At 47.3% G+C, this 20979-nt stretch overlaps 1 protein-coding gene across 1 annotated transcript in view; it reads right to left on the reverse strand.

Annotated features, from left to right (window-relative positions):
* The window catches only part of CCDC183 (coiled-coil domain containing 183), a 309578-nt gene that overhangs the window by 268977 nt on the left and 19622 nt on the right, over positions 1 to 20979 (reverse strand). The window contains exon 3 of the mRNA XM_078640859.1: positions 10767 to 10844. Coding sequence (XP_078496985.1) covers positions 10767 to 10844 — 78 coding nt within the window. The remainder of the gene's footprint in view (positions 1 to 10766; positions 10845 to 20979) is intronic.

The raw sequence follows: 20979 nt of genomic DNA on the forward strand, positions 1-20979 counted from the left end.
ATGACTTGGGCCCGGTCTTGGCGAATTTTCCTCAGAACCCGAGGAATCAAGGGTATGGGAGGAAACGCGTAAAGGAGTTGCGAGTTCCAACTCAACTGAAACGCGTCCCCCAAGGCTCCTAGCATCGGATACTGGAGACTGCAGAATGACAGGCAGTGAGCATTCTCGTGAGTGGCAAACAGGTCCACCCGAGGAGTCCCCCACATCTGAAAGATGTCGCGAACTACCTCTGGATGGAGCCTCCACTCGTGATCGGCAGAGAACTGCCGACTGAGACTGTCTGCACGAACGTTCTGAACCCCGGCCAGATGATTTGCCATCAGACAAATCTGATGGTCCTGAACCCAGGACCAGAGACGCAGAGCCTCTCTGCAGAGACACTGCGACCCTACTCCTCCCTGCTTGTTGATATACCACATCGCGGTCGTGTTGTCCGTCAGGACCTGAACAGACTGACCGCGAAGGGAAGGGAGGAAGGCCTTGAGCGCCAGACGTATCGCCCGCAATTCTAGAAGGTTGATGTGAAGCAACCTTTCCTCCGGAGACCAAAGCCCTTTGACCTCCAGGTCCCCCAGATGAGCACCCCACCCGAGAGTGGACGCATCCGATATCACTGTGGCAACCGATGGAGGAATCTGAAAAGGCTTCCCTTGAGACAGATTGCCTTCCACGCTCCACCAAGACAGATCCGCTGCAGTTTCTCTGGAGATCCTCACTGACTCCCTGAGATCTCCGTTGTGCTGATACCACTGCCTGCGGAGGCACCACTGGAGCGCCCTCATATGCCAGCGTGCATGGTTTACCAACAGAATGCAAGAAGCCATCAGACCGAGCAGGCGAAGGACCTTCAGGACTGGAACGATCGCTCCATTGCCGAACAAGGGAATCATTTCCTGAATGTCGCGAATCCTTTGAGGTGGAGGGAATGCACGACACACAGTAGTGTCCAGCACCGCACCTATGAACAGGTTGCGCTGGGAGGGCACCAGGTGAGACTTGGGTACATTTATCGAAAAACCCAACCTGTGTAACAACTGAGTTGTCTCTTGCAGATGATGGAGCACCTTCTCCTGCGACTCCGCTTTGATCAGCCAGTCGTCTAGATACGGAAACACATGTATCCCCGTTCTCCTGAGATGAGCTGCCACCACTGCCATCACCTTGGTGAAGACTCGAGGCGCAGTAGTAAGACCAAACGGAAGGACCACAAACTGGTAGTGTTGTGACCCAACCGTAAAACGGAGATACTTTCTGTGCGACTTCAAGATGGGAATATGAAAATACGCATCCTGCAAGTCGATCGACACCATCCAATCTTTTTTCAGCAGCGCTTGAAGAACCTGCACAAGAGTGAGCATCTTGAACTTTTCCTGTTTCAGGTAAAAGTTCAAAATCCTGAGGTCCAGGATTGGCCGAAGCCTGCCATCTTTCTTGGGGATTAGGAAATACCGGGAGTAGCACCCCTGACCCCTCTCCTGCTCTGGAACCACCTCTATCGCACCTTTTCGGAACAAAGCCAGGACTTCTTCCTGCAAGAGAAGCAGGTGGTCCTCCGAACAATAACCCTGGCAAGGAGGGTAATTGGGAGGGAATTCCTGGAAAGGAAGTGCATACCCATTCTCTACAAGATTGAGAACCCAAAGATCCGATGTTATTAATTCCCAATCTTGTAGAAAATGTGTAAGCCGACCCCCCACTGGGCCCACATGATCCGGAATGGCGGATCTAGGGCTGCTTTGCTGCGTTGGCCGGGGGTTGGGAAGGAGAGGAGGAGGAGGAGGAGGAAGCTTGACGACCTCTAGGGCGGGATCTTTGTCTGCCCCTGTACGACTTGTACAGTGTATTCTGCTGCTGTTGAGGTTGCTGCTGGGATGGTCTGTAAGAACGAAAGGAAGATCTTCCAAATCCCCTGAAACGTCTTCCAGTAGTACCCTTGGACTGAAGACCCAAAGATTTTGCAGTGGCCCTACTGTCCTTAAAACGTTCCAAAGCAGCATCAGCCTTCTTGCCAAACAATCCTGACCCATCAAAAGGCAAGTCCATCAAAACAGACTGGACGTCTGCAGAGAACTCCGACGATTTAAGCCAGGCAGCCCTCCTAGTGGCCACGGAGGAGCCCATGACCCTTGCCACCGAATCAGCAGTGTCCAGACCACTCTGAATGACCTGTCTCGCAGCTGCTTGAGTGTCCGATATCACTTCCTGAAAATCCTTCCTGTCATCTTCAGGAATCTTCGGAATCAACTGCTTGACAGAATCCATCAAAGCATGGTATATACCTCCCCATCAGACACGTTGCGTTGGTTGACTTTAACGCCATACTGGCTGATGAGAAAACCTTCTTGGCACGTTGGTCTTGCTTTCTGGATTCTTTATCTCCAGGAACCTGTGGAAAAGCACCAGCAGATTTCTTTGAGCAGGCAGCCTGCACCACCAAACTCTCAGGCAGGGGATGTGTTGATAAAAATGCAGGGTCCTCAGGAGCAACTCTATATCTCCTTGACACTGTTCTAGAAACTGCAGGAGCAGATAAAGGTTTCTTCCAAACCTCATAGATGGGCTCAGATAAGGCCTCGTTGAAGGGTAACATAGGTTCAATAATAGATGAGAGTGAATGAAGCACCTCAGTCAAAATATTAGGCTTATAATCAGCAGTGGGCAGAGTAATATTCAATAAGCTCGCTGCTTTTTTAATAACGGTGTGATAAGGCACCACATCCTTTGATGGAACATTTGACACTGAAACCAATTCCCATTCAGGCGATAGTTCAGGGCCACTGGCTTCACACAAGTCTTCAAAAGGATCCTCAGAATCCTGTAACTCCCCTTCTTCAGTATCTGAATATTGTTCTTCCAGAAGTCTCTGGGCCTTTCTCCGAGATCTTTCCTTCATAACAGAAGCCAATGGATTCGGAATCGACTCCGACGGGGTCGGTGCCGGCGTCGAACCCGAAGTCGGACGAGGTCTTTCAATACGAGGTCGGACAGAATCCTGCCTCGGAGTCGTAGGCATCGGCGTCGATGGGATGGGCGTCGACGGAATCGTCGTCGTGCGCTTCGGCGTCGACGACACCGGTGGTGTCGGAAAATGCCAATGCGGTGTTATAGCCGGCATAAAAGGCATGAAGGGCGCAGGGGCGTAAGCCTGGGGAACACCCAAGTTAAAGGCCATAGGGCCCGTGGGACCAACAGGTGCACCAGACGGGAACATTGCCCTAGAATAGACACCAAACATGGCGTTCAGGAACTGAGAAGGATCCTGACCTGGAGTTGGAAACTCAGGATATGGACCTCTGGGTTGTTCCTGAGGAGGCGGAGTCGATACGACGTCGACCTCTTCATCGAGTCCAGGAACCGGGGTCGACGAACCCACAGGAACCGGAACCTCGACTTCACCAGCCCCCTGCTCCTCACCTTCATCCTCCTGACCAGAAGGATTGGATGGAACCGGAGAATGGACCTGCTTCTGAGATTCGGGTGAATCCGGATGTGAACCCTCACCATGCTCCGACTCCGAAATCTCCACTTCCTTACTCAGAAGTTTGACCTGGGACTTCGGTCTTGAACTAGAGTCCTTTCCAGAGTGATGACGTGACTCATGGCTCCTCTTCTTGTGTTTCTTCCTCGAAGACTTCGAAGCGTGAGCTGAAGACGACTCCGAGCGTGACCTCGAACGAGACCCCGATCTCGACCGACGAGGTCGAGACTTCGAAGATTTCTTAACTTTCTTACTTTTAAGTTTCGCCACGAGGAGTTTCGTCTCTCTTTCTCTTAAAGCCTTCGGAGTCATCTTCTTGCAGCAAGGACAGTCCTCGACGTCATGGTCGGAGTTTAAACACCAAACACAGCATTCGTGAGGATCGGTGATAGACATAGTCTTGCCACATTCGCCGCAAGCTTTAAATCCAGTCTTCTTAGATGACATTTCGAAGAGTATAGAGATAGACACAATAGAATGATATTAGTAACAAAGTTACTGTAAAGCTACAGTACGATCCCTGAAAACCGTTAGCGTCGACGACGCGGAAAAAAGGGAACTGATGTCATCACGCCGGCGTGGGCCTGTTATAGGCGTCGGTGACGTCAGCGGAGTCGCGAGCGGTGCCGTGCCTCTGTGACGTCCTGATCCACGTCGGCGCGAAGCTACAAAAAGAATTTCCGAATGTTGCTGACGCAAGGGGATATTCACAAGGTGAGGAATCCACACGGCAGATGTATCTATCAGAAATTGCGATTCCTTATTTTGCTCAAGCATTTAAGGAAGCGATTCCTTAAATGCTATGTAAGGGTGACTTTTCAAATGTGATTTTTGGCTTCAGGAATCGCAAAATACCACCTACTCCAAGTAGATGGTATTTTGCGATTTCCAGTCAAAATGCATTTTTTTAATTCAAAGTGCCATGTGGCACACAGACATGCCCTTAGGGCATGTATGTGCGCCACATGTACTTACAGGCACATTCCAGGGGTGCAACAGGTGTCCTTTGGACACCCTGGCACCCCTGGAATTGCGAATTTCTCATAGAAAATCGCAATTTGAGAATGTATCCGCATTCATTCCTATGGGCCTCGTGGCCCATAGGAATAAATGGGACACTCATTCCTTAATTGCGATTCACAATTTGCTAATCGCAATTAAGGGGGGCTAGGTTGAGGGAGCATTGTCGGCTCCTTCCAGTGTGCTTCAGGGGTGTGTCAGGGGCCGGGCAGTAGCGTACTCCTGCCCAGACCCAGGATTATTACGTCTAGAGAGAGAGGTTGCCTGTAATCGCCTGGAAAAGTATCCCATCTTGACTTAAAGCCCTTGGTGGGATACCTGAATTCACGACAGAGGTTCCAGGTAAAAGGGCATGAAAACCTCAATTAAGAAATAACCAATAATAAGAAATTTACAATCAAGAATTAAACAAAATATAGAGCCCACAGAGGAATTTTAGGAAAGTAATCTATTATTATTGCAACAAACAGGAACAATACACAAATAAAGAACTTCAAGAAAAAACAGTGCTCAGGGCTCAAGTGATCACACGACGAGGACACATTGACCAATGCATAGTGTGTTAAAAACAGAAGCTGACAAGGGAATAATAAACTTTCTAAACAAATGCATCAATCCAAATCCTATTTGAAAAACAAAATATTAATCTCCCTTCCAAATCTTAGAAGCTTCTGACTTTGGATTGATGCATTTGTTTAGAAAGTTCATTATCTTATTGTCAGCTTCTGTTTTTAACACACTAAGGGGCCAATTTTGATGCGGTCGGAACAGCTCCTACCGACGGTCGGAGCCGTTCTGACCGCATTGAAATGTCCGGTTCAGATTCCATTCCGACTGACCCATTTTGATGGGGTTGGTCGGAAAGGAATCCAAATCAGATTTCTAAATGGTCTCCGACAGGCTCAGAGAGCCCGGCTGCCATTTGGAAATCCTCCATCATTCCCTCAGGCGGCTCTTTCCGGCCTAGGGATTACGATAGAAGATTCCCACAGCCCTTCTATGCCGGCCTTTCCAACACAGAAAGGCTGGTGGAATCCGACTTTGGGGGCCCCCGGCCTGGCCCCCATGGGTACAAGGCCTTGGTTGATCCCTGGACCCTGTGGCAGGGATGAAATGCACCTCTGCTCTTTACAATGAGAGCATGCATTCTATTTGGGATGCATGCTCCCTTTATAAAGAATAGGATTGTGATCGAACAGTGTTTGGTCGCATCCTACTTGCTGGGCTGGAACCGACGGCAGGAGGTCTTTCGGTTCCAGTTCCCAAACGATGTCCGACGGACTCCGGTTGGTCCGACATTGTAATCAGGCCCTTAGTATTATTCAATGGGAACTCGTTGTGTGATCACTTGATCTTAAAGTTCTTTATTTGTATATTGCCTGTTTGTAGCAATAATAATAGATTACGTCCTAAAATTGCTGTGTGGGCCCCTTGTTATGTTTAATTCTTAATTGTAAATTTCTTATGATTGGTTATTTCAAAATCCTGTTTTCATACCGTTACCTGGAACCTCTGTTGTGTATTCAGATTTCGTTGCCCCTGGTTATGAGTTTTTTGGGTTTCCCCAGTTGTGTTCAACAATCTTGATGGGAAATCGCCATTCGTAATCAGGGCCTTAGAAGCTATAGCTACAAAAAGGCATTGGAGACTACTTCAAAATACTCTGTCCCTACGTCCCTGACCTACAGGTTAAGCATGATTTCTGTAATTTATATTAGCTTGAATAAGAATTTATCAGCAAATAAACATTGTATCAAGTTCACCACTACGTTAAGGGGCGTATTTACAAGCCCCTTGCGCCACAAGTGCATCCCTTTTAACCCCTTCCATGCTGATGACGAGCTCAGCTCGTCGCAAAAACAACAAGTGATGGACTGAATGTGGATCAATGTCACACACTCCCCCAGTCAAAAGATCTGGGCCCAAATCCATCGTTTTTTTGCACTCCACACCACCCTGGGTTAGACAATGGCGATATGCAAATCAGCTCTGACCCTGTTGCCCCATGGGAACAGTCCAGTCCGAACTACAAAAGCCATGTCCTTCCCAGAACGGAATCAAGCATCCGAGGACCGGACCGGTTTCGAGGTAACACCTCTCTTCAGCCCGGCTAGCTTGACTCCAAAGTGGTGTGGAGTGCCTGGGACCCACGTCTGGGCATCCCCAGCGCACTTAGGGCGGCAATTGCAAAAACAACAAGTGATGGACTGAATGTGGATCAATGTCACACACTCCCCCAGTCAAAAGATCTGGGCCCAAATCCATCGTTTTTTTGCACTCCACACCACCCTGGGTTAGACAATGGCGATATGCAAATCAGCTCTGACCCTGTTGCCCCATGGGAACAGTCCAGTCCGAACTACAAAAGCCATGTCCTTCCCAGAACGGAATCAAGCATCCGAGGACCGGACCGGCTCAGCTCGTCATCAGCATTACCTACCCTGTGCGGATGACAAGGTGAACTCGTCACGTAACATGTTATTTTTGAAATTCCAGCGCACAGCGGGAAAACCGCTAGTGTGGAAGTGGTTAATGATGCTCAGGCGGTGCAGAGTACAGACCCATATCAAGCCAAACCACTTCATGTGGCTTTTCATGGCCTCGTAGAAAATGGTGTAAGTCAATGCAGTGCAAGTCGCTGCGCTGCCTTACACTGCATCAGGGAGGCATTCCATGGGTGTTGCAGTGGGAGTTCCCACGCAACACCCATGTGTATAGATTCTTTCCCAGATTTACAAGGATCTGTAAACATGGGAATGCGTCAAAATTGTATGCCTCCCCAGGGCAGGCGTAACGTGGGGAAATATCTTTATTTCTCCTCATTTTTCTTTTTTCCATGAGTGCTGCCCTCTGCAGCACACATGGAAAGAGGAAAATGTCTCAATGGATTGATTTTGTGCAGGAAAGTCTCCCTTCCTGCAAAAAAACAACCCTGCCAACAACGCAGACACCCTTGCACTATGGCGCAGGGGTGCCTGCATTGGTGCCTGGCACCAAATTGTGCATCTGCGCTGGCTGATAGGACAGGAGTGCACCGTATCTCCTAAACACAGCAATGGCGGCTGCTATTAATGACAAGTGGTGTGTCAGGCTGGGGGGGGTCAATAACAAAAAAATAAAATAAAAAAGAACTTACCTGCCGCCCGTTGTCTCAGTGATCTTCTGCTCTGGTCCTGATTCCCCATGGGCTGCTGCACACTGCGCAGGCTCCCAGAAGCCAATCAAGATGCTGCTGTCATACAGGTAATACTATTTATGAGAGCAGTGCCGGGATTGGCCAGAGCAGGTTGGTATAATGCTTGCTCAGGGCCTGGGAACCTGTGCCTCTTCTCCACCTGGCTGTGCAACACAGCTTGGATGAAAGATCTAAGGGGCACATGCATCATTGGAAATTGCATTCGCAAATGGTGCGAATCGCAAAATTCGGCCGTTTGCGAATGCAATTCCCATTTTTGAGATGCATTTTTGTTATTTTCGCAATTCAAGAAATCGTAAAATTGCGATTTCTTAAATTGCGATTGCATTTAAGGAATCTCAAATTGAGATTCCTTAAATGCAATGCATCAAACTTTTAAAATTTGCGAATTCGCAAATAAGGGGAGAAAATTACCATGAAGTTGACCTTCGTGGTAATTTGCGAAAACTTTGAAAAAATTCACTAAAGTGCATTTTTCAAAGTTCCATTTTACACACACACATGCCCTTGGGGCATGTGAGTGTGCAAAATGTACTTCTAAGCAGATTTCAGGGGTGCAACAGGGTGTCCTTTGGACACCCCTGCACCCTTGAAATTGCATTCTTAATTTGCGAATTTCTAATGGTGAATTGCAAATTAAGAATGTCTTTCCATTCATTCCTATGGGCCTCTAGGCCCATAGGAATGGATGGGGAGGTATTCCTTAATTGCGATTCTCAATTAGAGAATCGCAATTAAGGAATTTTAAGAAATCGCTATTTTTTTAGCAATTTCTTGATGCATTGCAGTTTGCAATTCCTTAATTGCGATTACTTATTTTTCGCAATTAAGGAATCGCAAAATGCAATATTGATGCATGTGCCAGTATGTGCCCATGTCGGTATGGCCGTCCTTAGACAGCCAGCGAAATCAGCATGTGCACTTACAGTGCGCACTACTCCTCCTTCCCCTTTTGTCATCATGGCCCTCCCCACCCTAGACTCATCTTGGTCTAATGCTGTCAGGAAAATGAAATCATAATAAAATGGTTTTAATATCATTTTATTTTTCACGTTTCCCTCTGCTGCCCCTCATCAGGGGAGGCCATAACCGAGGAGCTGCCACTGGAATACGGTGCATTCCTGTCCTTTCAATTTGACGTAGAGCAGTGTAGCAACAAGACTTGCTACCCTTCCCCAAATCATTGTAAATAAGACCATAAGTGTTTAAAACAAAATTTGTGTTTTTTTTCCTGGCTAGGTTAGGTATTACTATACCTCTCTTAGAAAGAAAGTTACATACATTGTAACAAACACCTCACACATTAAAGAGAGTAGTGCTTGGACCTACTAACATGCAAATAGCATTTTGCTAAGCTTCACATTGAAGTTTTGTTTCATGTTATGCTTGTAATAAATGTACTGAAGGCTCTTTTGATTCCTGAACTATTATATGATCTTTTGACAGTTTTTTAATGATGTAGTTGTTGCGTGTCTAATCACTCTGGAGGTGATATTTTATAAACTGTAAACAATAAGGAAATAACCTTCAAAAACAATAAGCAAGTAGTAAAATTCTCTGTGCCTTCTAGGTGACGCATAATAGTTTGGTGTGGTGAACTTTCATATAGTCCAGAGGTGCCAACAAAGTACAGACCAATGATTTTACAAAAGCTGCAATTTAAGAAGGCCTCTGCTCTGTGAGCCTTCATGTTTAGTCCTTGGCCAGCCACCGCTCATATTTTGCGCACATTCCTAGGTTGTAAATCACTCCTACGTTGTGCACAGCTCCTATGCTGTGCACCGCTCCTACGTTTTGCCCCGCTCCTAGGGCGTGCACTGTTCCTAGGGGGTGCCCTTCTCTTAGGGTGTGCACCGATCCTAGAGTGTGCACCGCTCCTAGAGTGTGCACCGCTCCTAGGGTGTGCACCGCTCTTAGGGTGTGCACCACTCCTAAGATGTACACTGCTCCGAGTGTGCACCGCTCCTACAGTGTGCACCGCTCTTAGGGTGTGTGCCGCTCCCAGGGTGTGCACCACTCCTAGGATGTACACCGCTCCCAAGGTGTGCACTGCTCCTAGGGTGTGCACCGGTCCTAAGGTGTGCACTGCTCCTAGGGTGTGCACCGCTCTTAGGGTGTGCACCACTCCTAGGGTGTGCACCGCTCTTAGGGTGGGCACTGCTCTTAGGGTGTGCACCGCTCTTAGGGTGTGCACCGCTCTTAGGGAGTGCACCGCTCTTAGGGTGTGCACCGATCGTAGGGTGTACACCGCTCCTAAGGTGTGCACCGCTCCTAAGGTGTGCGCCGCTCCTAAGTTGTGTACCGCTCCTAGGGTATGTGCCGCTCCTAGGTTGTGCAGAGCTTCTAGGGTGTACACTGCTCCCAAGGTGTGCACTGCTCCAAGATTGTGCACCGCTCCTAGGGTGTGCACCGCTCTTAGGGTGCGCGCCACTCCTAGTATGTACACTGCTCCCAAGGTTTGCACTGCTCCTAGGGTGTGCACTGCTCCTAGTGTGTGCACCGCTCCTAGGGTGGGCGCCGCTCCTAGGGTGGGCGCCGCTCCTAGGTTGTGCACTGCTCTTAGGGTGTTCACCGCTCTTAGGGTGTTCACCGCTCTTAGGGTGTACACAGCTCCTAGGTTGTGCACCGCTCCTAGGTTGTGCACCGCTCCTAGGGTATGCGCCGCTCCTAGGATGTACACAGCTCCTAGGGTGAGCACCTCTCCTAGGGTGGGCACCACTCCTAGGTTGTGCACCGCTCTTAGGGTGTTCACCGCTCTTAGGGTGTACACAGCTCCTAGGTTGTGCACCGCTCCTAGGTTGTGCACCGCTCCTAGGTTGTGCACCGCTCCTAGGGTATGCGCCGCTCCTAGGATGTACACTGCTCCTAGGGTGGGCGGCTCTCCTAGGGTGGGCGCTGCTCCTAGGTTGTGCACTTTGGCCACTGCTGGAGCAGTCTCCTCCCATTAACTAAGGTGGTGCCACTCTGCTAGCCGTACTCTGGGCATCCAATCCAAAGCTTCACATCCTTTTGGCTTCAGTTGAAGCTGGTACTGTAGCCTCTGGCCCCTGAGCTCTCACTGCGGTTCCTTACCTCCACAGTTGATCTGCCGAAAGACAGTCTTCTCTTTTTCTGTCCTTTGAAAGCCTGGTCGATAGTTTTCTTGTCATACTATGGGAAGAAACAGGAAAGATCTCAGTTCACTGCATGGCCTCTCCGCCTCAGAGCAGAGGTGCTTGTAAACGATAAGTCTTATGGGGTGATTCAAAACATGATAACAGCTATTCAGGAAGAAGCAGTATTTATTTTTGCAGAGTAAAACAATGCATTTAGTCAATTCAGGTGGCAACTGGGCTTACACTTCAATTAGTTAGTTGCCTTCTTCCCTGTTATAAAGTTTGCTATTAAATAATTGTGAAGTCGTAGTCTTCACCCATACAATGAGACACAGATGCTTACAGTTTGGGGGAATCATCTGTTTATTTAGATAATTACTCTGCAAGAAGAGCGCCGAGCGTCTTACTCTCTCCACGCTCCGGTCGCTCGCACATGCGCACATCGCCCCTCGCGCATGCGCACTACACCCGCTCTCACGTCCTTGCGTGTTGCGTCATCACGTGACCGCAAGGACTAGAGCGCAACACTACATATCTCCACTTTTTATACACATACAAAGGTGTGGTATGAGTCCCCAGGGTTTAACATTCCCCCAGTTCAAAGTCTCTGAAATGAGCAGGCCTGACCACCGTTCACCCAGCACGCGTGCGTCTTACCGGCGTAGAGGCTTCTCGGGCACCATCTTCTGCAGGGCTCACCATTCTGTCTCTCTGCTGACTCAGTTCATTTCTCTTGGGTGTCATGCCCTTTTCGGCCTGCACTTCCTCCACACCTGGCACTTCCAGATCTTCTCCCTCAACGTGCGATTCTCCTTCCACTTGGCATTCACTTTCTGTATTCATTCTTTCTTCGCTGCCTCTCGGTCCTTAAACTTTTCGGTCTTTCTCTCCCTCCGCGGGCCACTGTAGGATCTTGTTGATTTTGGCCATGCTGTCTTGGGACCACACATTTCCGTCACTGAGTAACGCCGCTCTATCATATACTTCTTCCACTTGCATGAGTGGGCTGTACTTGCTTTCTCCTTTTCTTTTCAGTACTGCCAGCTTGACTCTCACCCACTCCCCTCTTTCAAGGGCTGCGTCCTTCATATGTCTTCTCCTGTTATAATGTTCCGTGTACACTTTCCGGGCCTTCTCTAGATGATGCTGACCTACAGCAGGTGACCATTTGCTGGTGACGGTCTTCTCCCTCCAGACTACATTGTCCTTCGTAAAGGGATGCCTGCCTCTTAAGATTTGGAAGGGGCTGTACCCTGTAGAGGTGGGGGTAATCCTGTACGCCCATATAATACTCTGGACCTCTTTTTCCCAGTCCTTGCCCTTCATGATGGCGGCCTGTATGGACCCCATGAGGACACGATTGAATCTTTCCACCTGTTCGTTGCTCGATGGGTGGTACACTGAAGTGTGTTTGGGTTTGATTCCATTTCTTTCTGCATACTTGTACCACTTCTCAGATGTGAATTGTGGGCCATTGTCACTCAGGATCGTTCTCGGGATCTCTTCTCTCAGGAAAACGGAGGTGAGAAACTTTATCACTGTATCAGCGTCCATTTCTTCCTGAACATGAACTTCCGGCCATTTTGAGTACTTTTCCACCAAAACACACAGGTACTTCGGCATTCCTTGGTTATCCAACACAGGTCCTAGGATATCGACCGATACATCTTCCCAGGGGTTGCAAGACTGATCAAACTTTCCCAAAGCTGGTCTTAGCGGCTTCAATATCTTGTCTGCCCCTTGGCACTGATCACAGTCTCTCACGTGCCTTTCCACTTGTTTGTCCAGTCCCGGCCACCAGTACATTTGCTTCACCCGCAGTTTGGTCTTCACATTGCCGAGGTGTCCTTCATGTAGCTGGCTTATCAGGAACGGGATCAATCTCGTGGGGGGCACCACTCTGTCCCCCCGATACAAAAAGATTCCGGAGTCGCTCATCGATAGTTCTTCTCGCACTTCATAAAATTTCCGGAGCAACCGCCTCTTCTCGGGCCAACCACTGATTAGGCATTCTTTGACCTCTCTTATGTCCACGTCCTCCTCATACGCCTGAGCCCATTCTTGTTTGCTGATCACTCTTTCAGAGTCCTCCATCAACGCAATAATTTCTTAATTCTCAGACGAGGGGTTTGGCGCTTCTTCCATGGCTGAGGCTCGCCTTAGGTAGTCGGCCACCTTGTTGCGGGTCCCCGGAATGTACTCCACATCGTACCTGTACTCCAATAGCTTCAGCGTCATCTTGGCTATGCGTGGGGTGGCGGTTGCATGTCCACTCGAGGTGAGCACCTTGACCAGCGGTTTGTGGTCTGTCTGTAGACGAAATCTTGTGCCCCACAGGAACTCCCTGAACTTCCCCATAGCCCACACCACCGCCAGCATTTCCTTCTCAATCACGCTGAATTTCTGTTCTGTGGGAGATCACGCTCTGGATGCGAAGCTGAGAGTCTCCACAGTACCATCATCTCTCACTTGCATTTAGACTGCTCCCAACCCCTTCTCGCTGGCATCCGTGGTCAGTATGGTCCGCCTCTGGGGATCATGTCCATGCAACAGCACCGCTTGACTTATGTTTCTTTAACTCATCAAATTCTCTTTGTGCTTCTTCGTCCCAATGGAACGCCGTCTTGTCCCTTATGAGTTGTCTCAATTGATGTGTCTTTGTGGCAAAGTGTTGAATGAATTTGCTATAATATTCGGCCATCCCCAGGAAGGATCTCACCTCTTCTTTGCTGACGGGAGCTCTGGCTTCGCAGATTGCCTTCACGTTCTCTCTCTTAGGTGTGATCCCGTGTCCTCCTATCTCTTGTCCGAGGTAGGTGACAGATGTCATACCCTGCCGACATTTATCCCATTCAGCTGTCAGGCCCTTCTCTTGCAGCACTCTCAGCACCTTGTTTAATTTCTTGTCGTGGTCCTCTCGGTCCATCCCCATCACAAGGATGTCGTCTTGAAAATATTGGATGCCTTCCACGTCCTTGAACAGGCGGTGCATTCGCTTTTGGAACACTGCCGCGGCCGATGCCAACCCGAAGGGCATTCTGCGGAATTGATAGCATCCAAAGGGTGTTATGAAGGACGTGAATTTCCGGCTTGATGGGTGCAGGTCTATTTGATGATAGGCGGATGCAAGGTCGATGGTGGAGAACCACTTTACTCCCCTTGTTCTGGCTAGCATTTCTTCTATCCGGGGCAATGGAAATTTCTCCACTATCAGACACTTGTTTAGCTCTCGAAGGTCCACACATAGACGCACTTTGCCATTGGGTTTTCTTGCCACAACTAAGGGTGCTAGCCACCCGAGCTGTCAATTGGGCTCAATGATTCCTTGCTCTTCCAGTCTGCGCAGTTCCTGTTGCACGGCTTCCTTCACTGCTATAGGCACATTCCAGACCTTTGTGGACACTGGATGAGAGTTTTCCTTGAGCAGGATTTTGTGCGTGAATTTCTCCAGTTTGCCAACCTTTCCGCGGAACACCTTCGGGAAGTCCCTTTTTAATGTTTCCGGGTCCGGCCAGCACTCACAGTCTGTCAGAAGCACTTGCACATCTCCTCCCGGGTCCAGTTTCATTCCTAGTCCCCTTGATCCATACATCCTAACACCGAGGGGCCCTTCTCTGCCACATACAGTTTGCACTCCGCTGTTCATCCCCTGAATTTAAACTTCAGGATCCTGTAGCCCACCATGGGGATCGGATTGCTCGTGTACGACACCGGCCGACTGTCTGGTGGTTCCAACTTGGGTCCTAGGCTGGGCATGAACTCTTCCTCCCATACTGATCTTTGGACTATGGTGTATGGGGATCCTGAATCTATCGCAATCCTGATCTTCACTCCCCCTATCAGCATGTCACCACGTGGTTTACGAGAGCGCTTGTCTTCTATTCCCAATACTTGCTCCTCGATACACACTACTAGGTCTTCCTCATCTAGTTCCTCTTCTTGTCCTTCTGGTTGGTCCTGTGCTATATACTTCACTACCGACCTCTTCCCTTTCCTGCGACATACCTTTTCGTAGTGTCCAATTAGGCCACAGAACATGCATTTCGCCCGGAACGCCAGGCAGCGCTTATCTTGGGCTGCGTGGGTTGCACTTTCGCACCTGTAGCACGTGGTCTTGCTTTCCATGGACTGTTTCCCTGTTTGTCCTGGCTTTGCCGCCCATCTGTGAGCTCCTTTATTGTCTCCGGGCGTTGATCTATTTCTTCCTGAGGGCTCTGCATCATCCACTCTGTTCACCATGGACCTCTGGGCGTTCTCCCTTTTTGCTGCGGCACATCGCTTCGATAGTTCCGCCTTCTTCGCCATTGCGATAACTTCCTTCAGCGTCGCTTCTCCGTGTGCCCACAACTTATCTTGTACTGTCTTGTTGGTGGTGTGCATCACAATAATTTGATCCTTTATGAAGTCGTCTTGGAGTGCCTCGTACTTGCATGTAATCGCTAATCTTCTCAAGGCAGCGACGTAGTCATCTATGGATTCTCCCGCTTCTTGCTTTCTCTGTTGGAAGTTGAAACGATCAATGGAGACACACACCGCTGGACGGTAGTGATTGTCCAGATCCTCTAAGGCATGTTTGAAGACGTCGATGTCCGCTGCTGGTCTGGGTGTGGGCACTAGATTCGTGAACATTCTTATCCCCTCCGGGCCTAGGTTATGTAAGAGTATCCTTCTTCTCCTCGCGCTGGGAAAGGCCTCTGCATTTTCATCCTCCAAGGCTTCTAGATAATTTTTGAAATATTCCCTCCAGTCTTCCCATTTCATCTGGTGTTCGCCTGGTTTGGGCAGAAACGGAATCTGCGCTGTAAGCGAAGATGCTTGGGCGCTCATTCTTGCCTGTTCTTCCGGTTCCCCTCCTTGGCTTCTAGGGCTGCCTGGCGCGCTTGCGTTCCCACCTTGTACCGTGTTGGGTCGGGGTTCTTCTTCTCCCCTTTCTCCGTGGACTCCCCGTTCCGCCAGGGCCTCTGTGGGGGTACTGCCGCCCTCCTACCGTGCTTCACCTCCTTGGTCGCCTCAGTTTCCGGCTCTGGTGCACGTAGTGGGAGCTTCCCACTTAGTTTTTTTGGGGGGGGGTTTTGCCTCTGCCACGCTCCTCTTGCGATATCTCTGCTACTGTACTTCTTCTCCCCTTGTCAGCTGACCTGTGCAGTACAGCGTTCTCTGTTTTCTGCTGCTCCTCTGTGTGAGTTTCTCTTTTTTTTTTTTAACTGGATGTCCTCCGTGTGGGGAATCCCACTCCTCGTCGCCACTGTAAAGTCGTAGTCTTCACCCATACAATGAGACACAGACGCTTACAGTTTGGGAGAATGGTCTGTTTATTTAGATAATTACTCTGCAAGAAGAGCGCCGAACGTCTTACTCTCTCCGCGCTCCGGTCGCTCGCACATGCACACATCGCCCCTCACGCATGCGCACTACGCTCGCTCTCACGTCCTTGCGTGTTGCGTCATCACGCGACCGCAAGGACTAGAGCGAAACACTACAATAATGATCAGCTTAAAAAGTGGTGAGATTAGAGGGAGCAAGGGCTGTGCATAGATTGTGTTAAACTACTTCCGCACCTTCCTGAATCACCAAAGTTTGCGGACAATTCAGTGAAATTGTACAAGCTGCATAAAAGGTTTTTTGAGAACATCTTGAATGGATTTTCCATGCGAAGACATTAGAGATACAGACAGAAAACTGACATACAGAGGAAATTGGTGCTATATCGATTTTTCACATGCATCTTTTTACTGTGTCATTCTCGTTATTTTGCATATGCAGACAACAATTAAGTGAGTCCTACCATCTACACTATATCGATTTTTCACATGCATCTTCTTACTGTGTCATTCTCGTTATTTTGCATATGCAGACAACAATTAAGTGAGTCTTACCATCTACGCCTTAACTCCGGTATTGACGGCGCTTACGGGATACTTGGCAGCCTGAGCGAGGAATAAGACTCCTTAGTGATCACGGTGAGGGAAACTCTCAGTTATTGTGCTGGACAGCCAGCTACTCTTACATAGACTGACTTAATACGTAATTTTGTCTTACTTTAATTCAACAACTCCTTCTATGACTGATCTATGATGCGAAGAATCTCTCCCTAGATTGAATGAATAGGAGAGGTGAGTTGGTGTTCAACTCTTGATTGGCTATCTTTCGAGTTACGTTTTCAAAGCACACCTTGCGGACAACCATTGTCATGCCACTATGGCCCCTTTCATAGTTGGTCGTGATGAATGATCTCAGACTTTTGTGTCCATAGTAATCCTCTTAGTGTGTGATGCTACTTTTCTAACTTTTACAGGAATTATAATTAGGCCTCTGGTGGCATCACTCACCCCTACACTACACCGATTGGATGGGACACGGACCTACTTACCTAGGTAGAACATCTGTTCGTCCATGCTCTTTACAATTCTGGGTATGTTGTCTTTTCTACATATGTCTAATAATTGATGTGGTCGGTTGGAATCTTATTAATTTTATTTATTTGCGCTATTACTCCCACACGACATATCTTTGATGTGGAATTGGGGAATGAGGTACATTGTATAACTTCCTGGCCCCCAGACACTTATGAGATATCAAAGATCATGAATATATCTCCGCTCTTGTATTTTGTTTAAATTTTATGTATGAGATTGTTCAATAGATGTCTTACGACACCTCCCATATGATGTGGAGTCATGTCAGGTTTAAGTTTTTATAGGGAACATATATTTGTTTTGTTCACATGTATACATCTTTGTAGAACCCTATTCACTAATATTATACTATTGTACCAAAACATGATATTTTCTTTACAGGCTTTGAGACTTACGCTCTGTTGCATTCTGTTCACTTATTGTGATTATTTCTTTTGTGGTTTTTCTAGGAATCATGTATATATTGTACAAGTAATTGGTTTTAACAAGATGTAGATAGATAGATTTATCAACACTTTTCTGTTTTTAATTAAATTTATTAAATATTTGTCTTATGCTTTCAGCCTTGAAAAAGTCTCTTATGAGACAAAACACGTGTCGGCGGTGTGAGCTGTGAAGTTTTGCTATATCTATGGATACGTAATAAAATCTTGAAAGAATACAACCTGGCTTTGGATCTTTTGAATTTGGAATACTGCTACATAATAATAATGGACACTAAATATTGCGGACTGTGGATGGAGCTACTAATCTTTGTGCTTTGACAGATCTTTAACATTTATCTAGGTGTTTCCTGGATCAACTAATAATTGGATAACTATCAGAGAGTGATATTTGGCCTGCTCTCATTTTTTCTTGATATTTGGCACTCGTGCTGTTTGACACCCCTGGTGGTGGGTGTGCATCAGGCCCTACTAGCACCTTGTTCTTTGTAACTTACCAATATATTTTCTACATATTTAAAGTCACGTGTATTATTATATCTAGGGATTGTATTAATTGGATGTGCGGACGATTTCCCTTCTTCTAGGGCAACACTACCACCGACCTTCCTTTGAGAAAACTGATTTGAGTAGACAACATCTTCTTCGAGTAGAAAATGTATTTAAGCGAATCTCCAGCTGGTAAAAATCATGCAAAATGTAACGGTATGAGAAATGTCAAAATCTTTTGCACTTTTCGCATAATGCAAAATGCGGGAAGTAGATGAGATTAATAAAAAAAAATTATAAATACATACAAAATAATAAAAAATAAGACATGAGCCTGGGTACCCAATGTGGTGAAAGAGTTTATTTGAATGGAAATAGTCGTAATATGTAAACACCCAAGATAAGATAGGCAGCTTCATATAGTGGTGTGTTCTTTCAGATTGTTTGCACACTAATGTAAGGTACTTTTTCGCAACTTAATTGCACGGAAGAGTAGCCGTTTTAAGGCAGATGTCGAAGGGCACCTAGGAAGGGCAAGTGATATGTAATAAATACACCCCTCTCCTTTCCCTGTATGACACCATGAACCACATGAACTTCAGAACTGGAGGATGACACGAGGTCAGAAAGTTAGCTGGGGCCAATGCAAGCATCGTTTCCAGAGAGAAGTTTGTCTCCACGTCCTTGAAGACTCAGACCAACAAATAATTCTGCTTGCTTTGACTGGATCAGCTGGCCTCCCCAAATCATGTTCCATGTTCAACCTATGCACAGTATAGCCAGGCAACAAATTATTTATTTGATTCTTTTTTTATCATAGATCAGTCTTAAGGCACTAGGACAAGTGAAATGGGAGTGACACAGAACAGCCATGAAAAGAAAAAATATTAAAAGAACGTCTAAAAAGAGGACACCACCACCATCTTGTATAAAGATGTGGTCTCATCAGCACTTTCACAAACCCCCTTTACCATAACAGTTGGTTGTCGTCCAAACTGAACATACACTTTAAGCGCACAAAATACACAGTGGCATTTCCTAACCAAATCTCCACGTTCAACACACCTACATGCATCCTACTCTTCCAAGTTCACATTCTGTTATTAATTTGTAGAGCTCCGTTAAATCCAAAGGATGCCTCAACATGTGTAATGTGCAACTCTTGTCTCTCTCACACAATCCTTCCATGTCTCCAAAGTATGTGCCACTGCCCACAGTGCCTCGTTTGCTCTGAACCCTCCTATTACCTCTCTTCGCGGATAACAAAGAACGTAAGGTAGCTTGACCCACAATTGCTTGGTCAATCTTAAGCAATCCAGCATAAAAGCCTCCCCCTCACACAGCCAACATGCAGGCCCTCAAAGTAAAGGTTTCCTAATATCTCTTGATCGGTGAGAAACCAAAGCAGCTTTCCTGTCCAGATAACCTGAAACCACTAATCCTCTTAAGAAAGACATGAATACTTGGTCGAGCGATGCAATGTTTCCTGCATCGATTAACTTACCTATATTCCTGCCCCATTTTGTCTACCTTTGTAGCAGCACTCATGTCTTGTTCAGTTTTCTAACAGTGCTACAAGTTTTGCTTGATGTAAGCAGGAGCTTAAAACAGGTCCTCACAGCCCCTGCAGAGTAGGGGGGGGGGGGGGGGGTTGGTCAACCCTTCAGGAGCCCCACAAGGTCCTCCATTCAGCCCACTGTGAATTAATATCTGTGAGATATTGGAGACTGAGGGGATCCTCTTCACAACCTGCAGGGTGGGCCCCAATATTTAGCATTATACCACTGGGTGCAAGGATGTTATGTGTATGTGTATAGCACAAGACTCATCCTGGAAGAAGCGGCACTTGCAGGTGGAAAAGGTTGATCATTATGGTACTAACCGCGGCTAAAACCTTTCTCTAACTGATCCTCTCCACAAAGATCACGCTCTCTGGTCAGGAATTAATCCCAGCTGAACCGGAAGCAACAGGTCTAACATTTATGGTTTTAGTCTCGTAGCTTAGGTTGTAAGATGGCTGCCAATGACAGATAGAGTGGCTTTAATTAAAATTGCTTTCCTAAAGCCAAGTTATAATTTTATCACTTTACCATTTCCTTTGACTAGAGAGTTTTGTAAAAAAAAAACGGTCCTGCATTACTGATAAAACTTGTCGGCAGGCAAACACCCTTAACTGAATTAGGTTATAATGACATTGTCATACACTACAGGGGGGATTGTCGATCCCAGACATGAAACAATACTTTTTTTTTACTCAGGCGCAATTTACCTTTTAAGGGTACCACAGAGAGCCCTCATTGCCCCATGTTGCCATAGTAGTTGAGGTCAATTTCCCTTGTCCAATGACCTCAGTATTAGCGTGATCCCTGCCCAAGCCTTTGTCTCAGGGGAACCTGGTGGCGTGCATAGTGTGAGGCTGGTTTTGGCTGGGTCTGATATCCCTTGCTTTCTAGAACTGCCCCTGGCAGCCATTCCCTGCCTGCTAGTTGGAATGGAACACAAATCACAAGCACAGCTCGCATGCCTGGGGTTGTCCATGTCGAGAGACCCGTACCCGGGAGGAGCTATTCTAACTTCATCTCAATTTAAGAAACTAGGTGATATACCTCCATTAGATGTCTTTCTTTGTTTTATTCTTTTAGACTCCAGGACACGCCTTACAGCTGTTACCTCTCATTCTTAGGTCAACAACAGATACAGAGTGCACTTTCACAGCCAATCCTTTCTCTTTCATCACAACATAATATATTTTGTCTTACTAACACAGTTAGTCAAGGTGACAATGGTGGAGAACCTTGCAACACTGATTGATTGATTGATAGCTTTATTTCGATATGCGTAT

The sequence above is a fragment of the Lissotriton helveticus genome, chromosome 5_1 (assembly GCF_964261635.1).
Source record: "Lissotriton helveticus chromosome 5_1, aLisHel1.1, whole genome shotgun sequence".
NCBI lineage: Eukaryota > Metazoa > Chordata > Amphibia > Caudata > Salamandridae > Lissotriton > Lissotriton helveticus.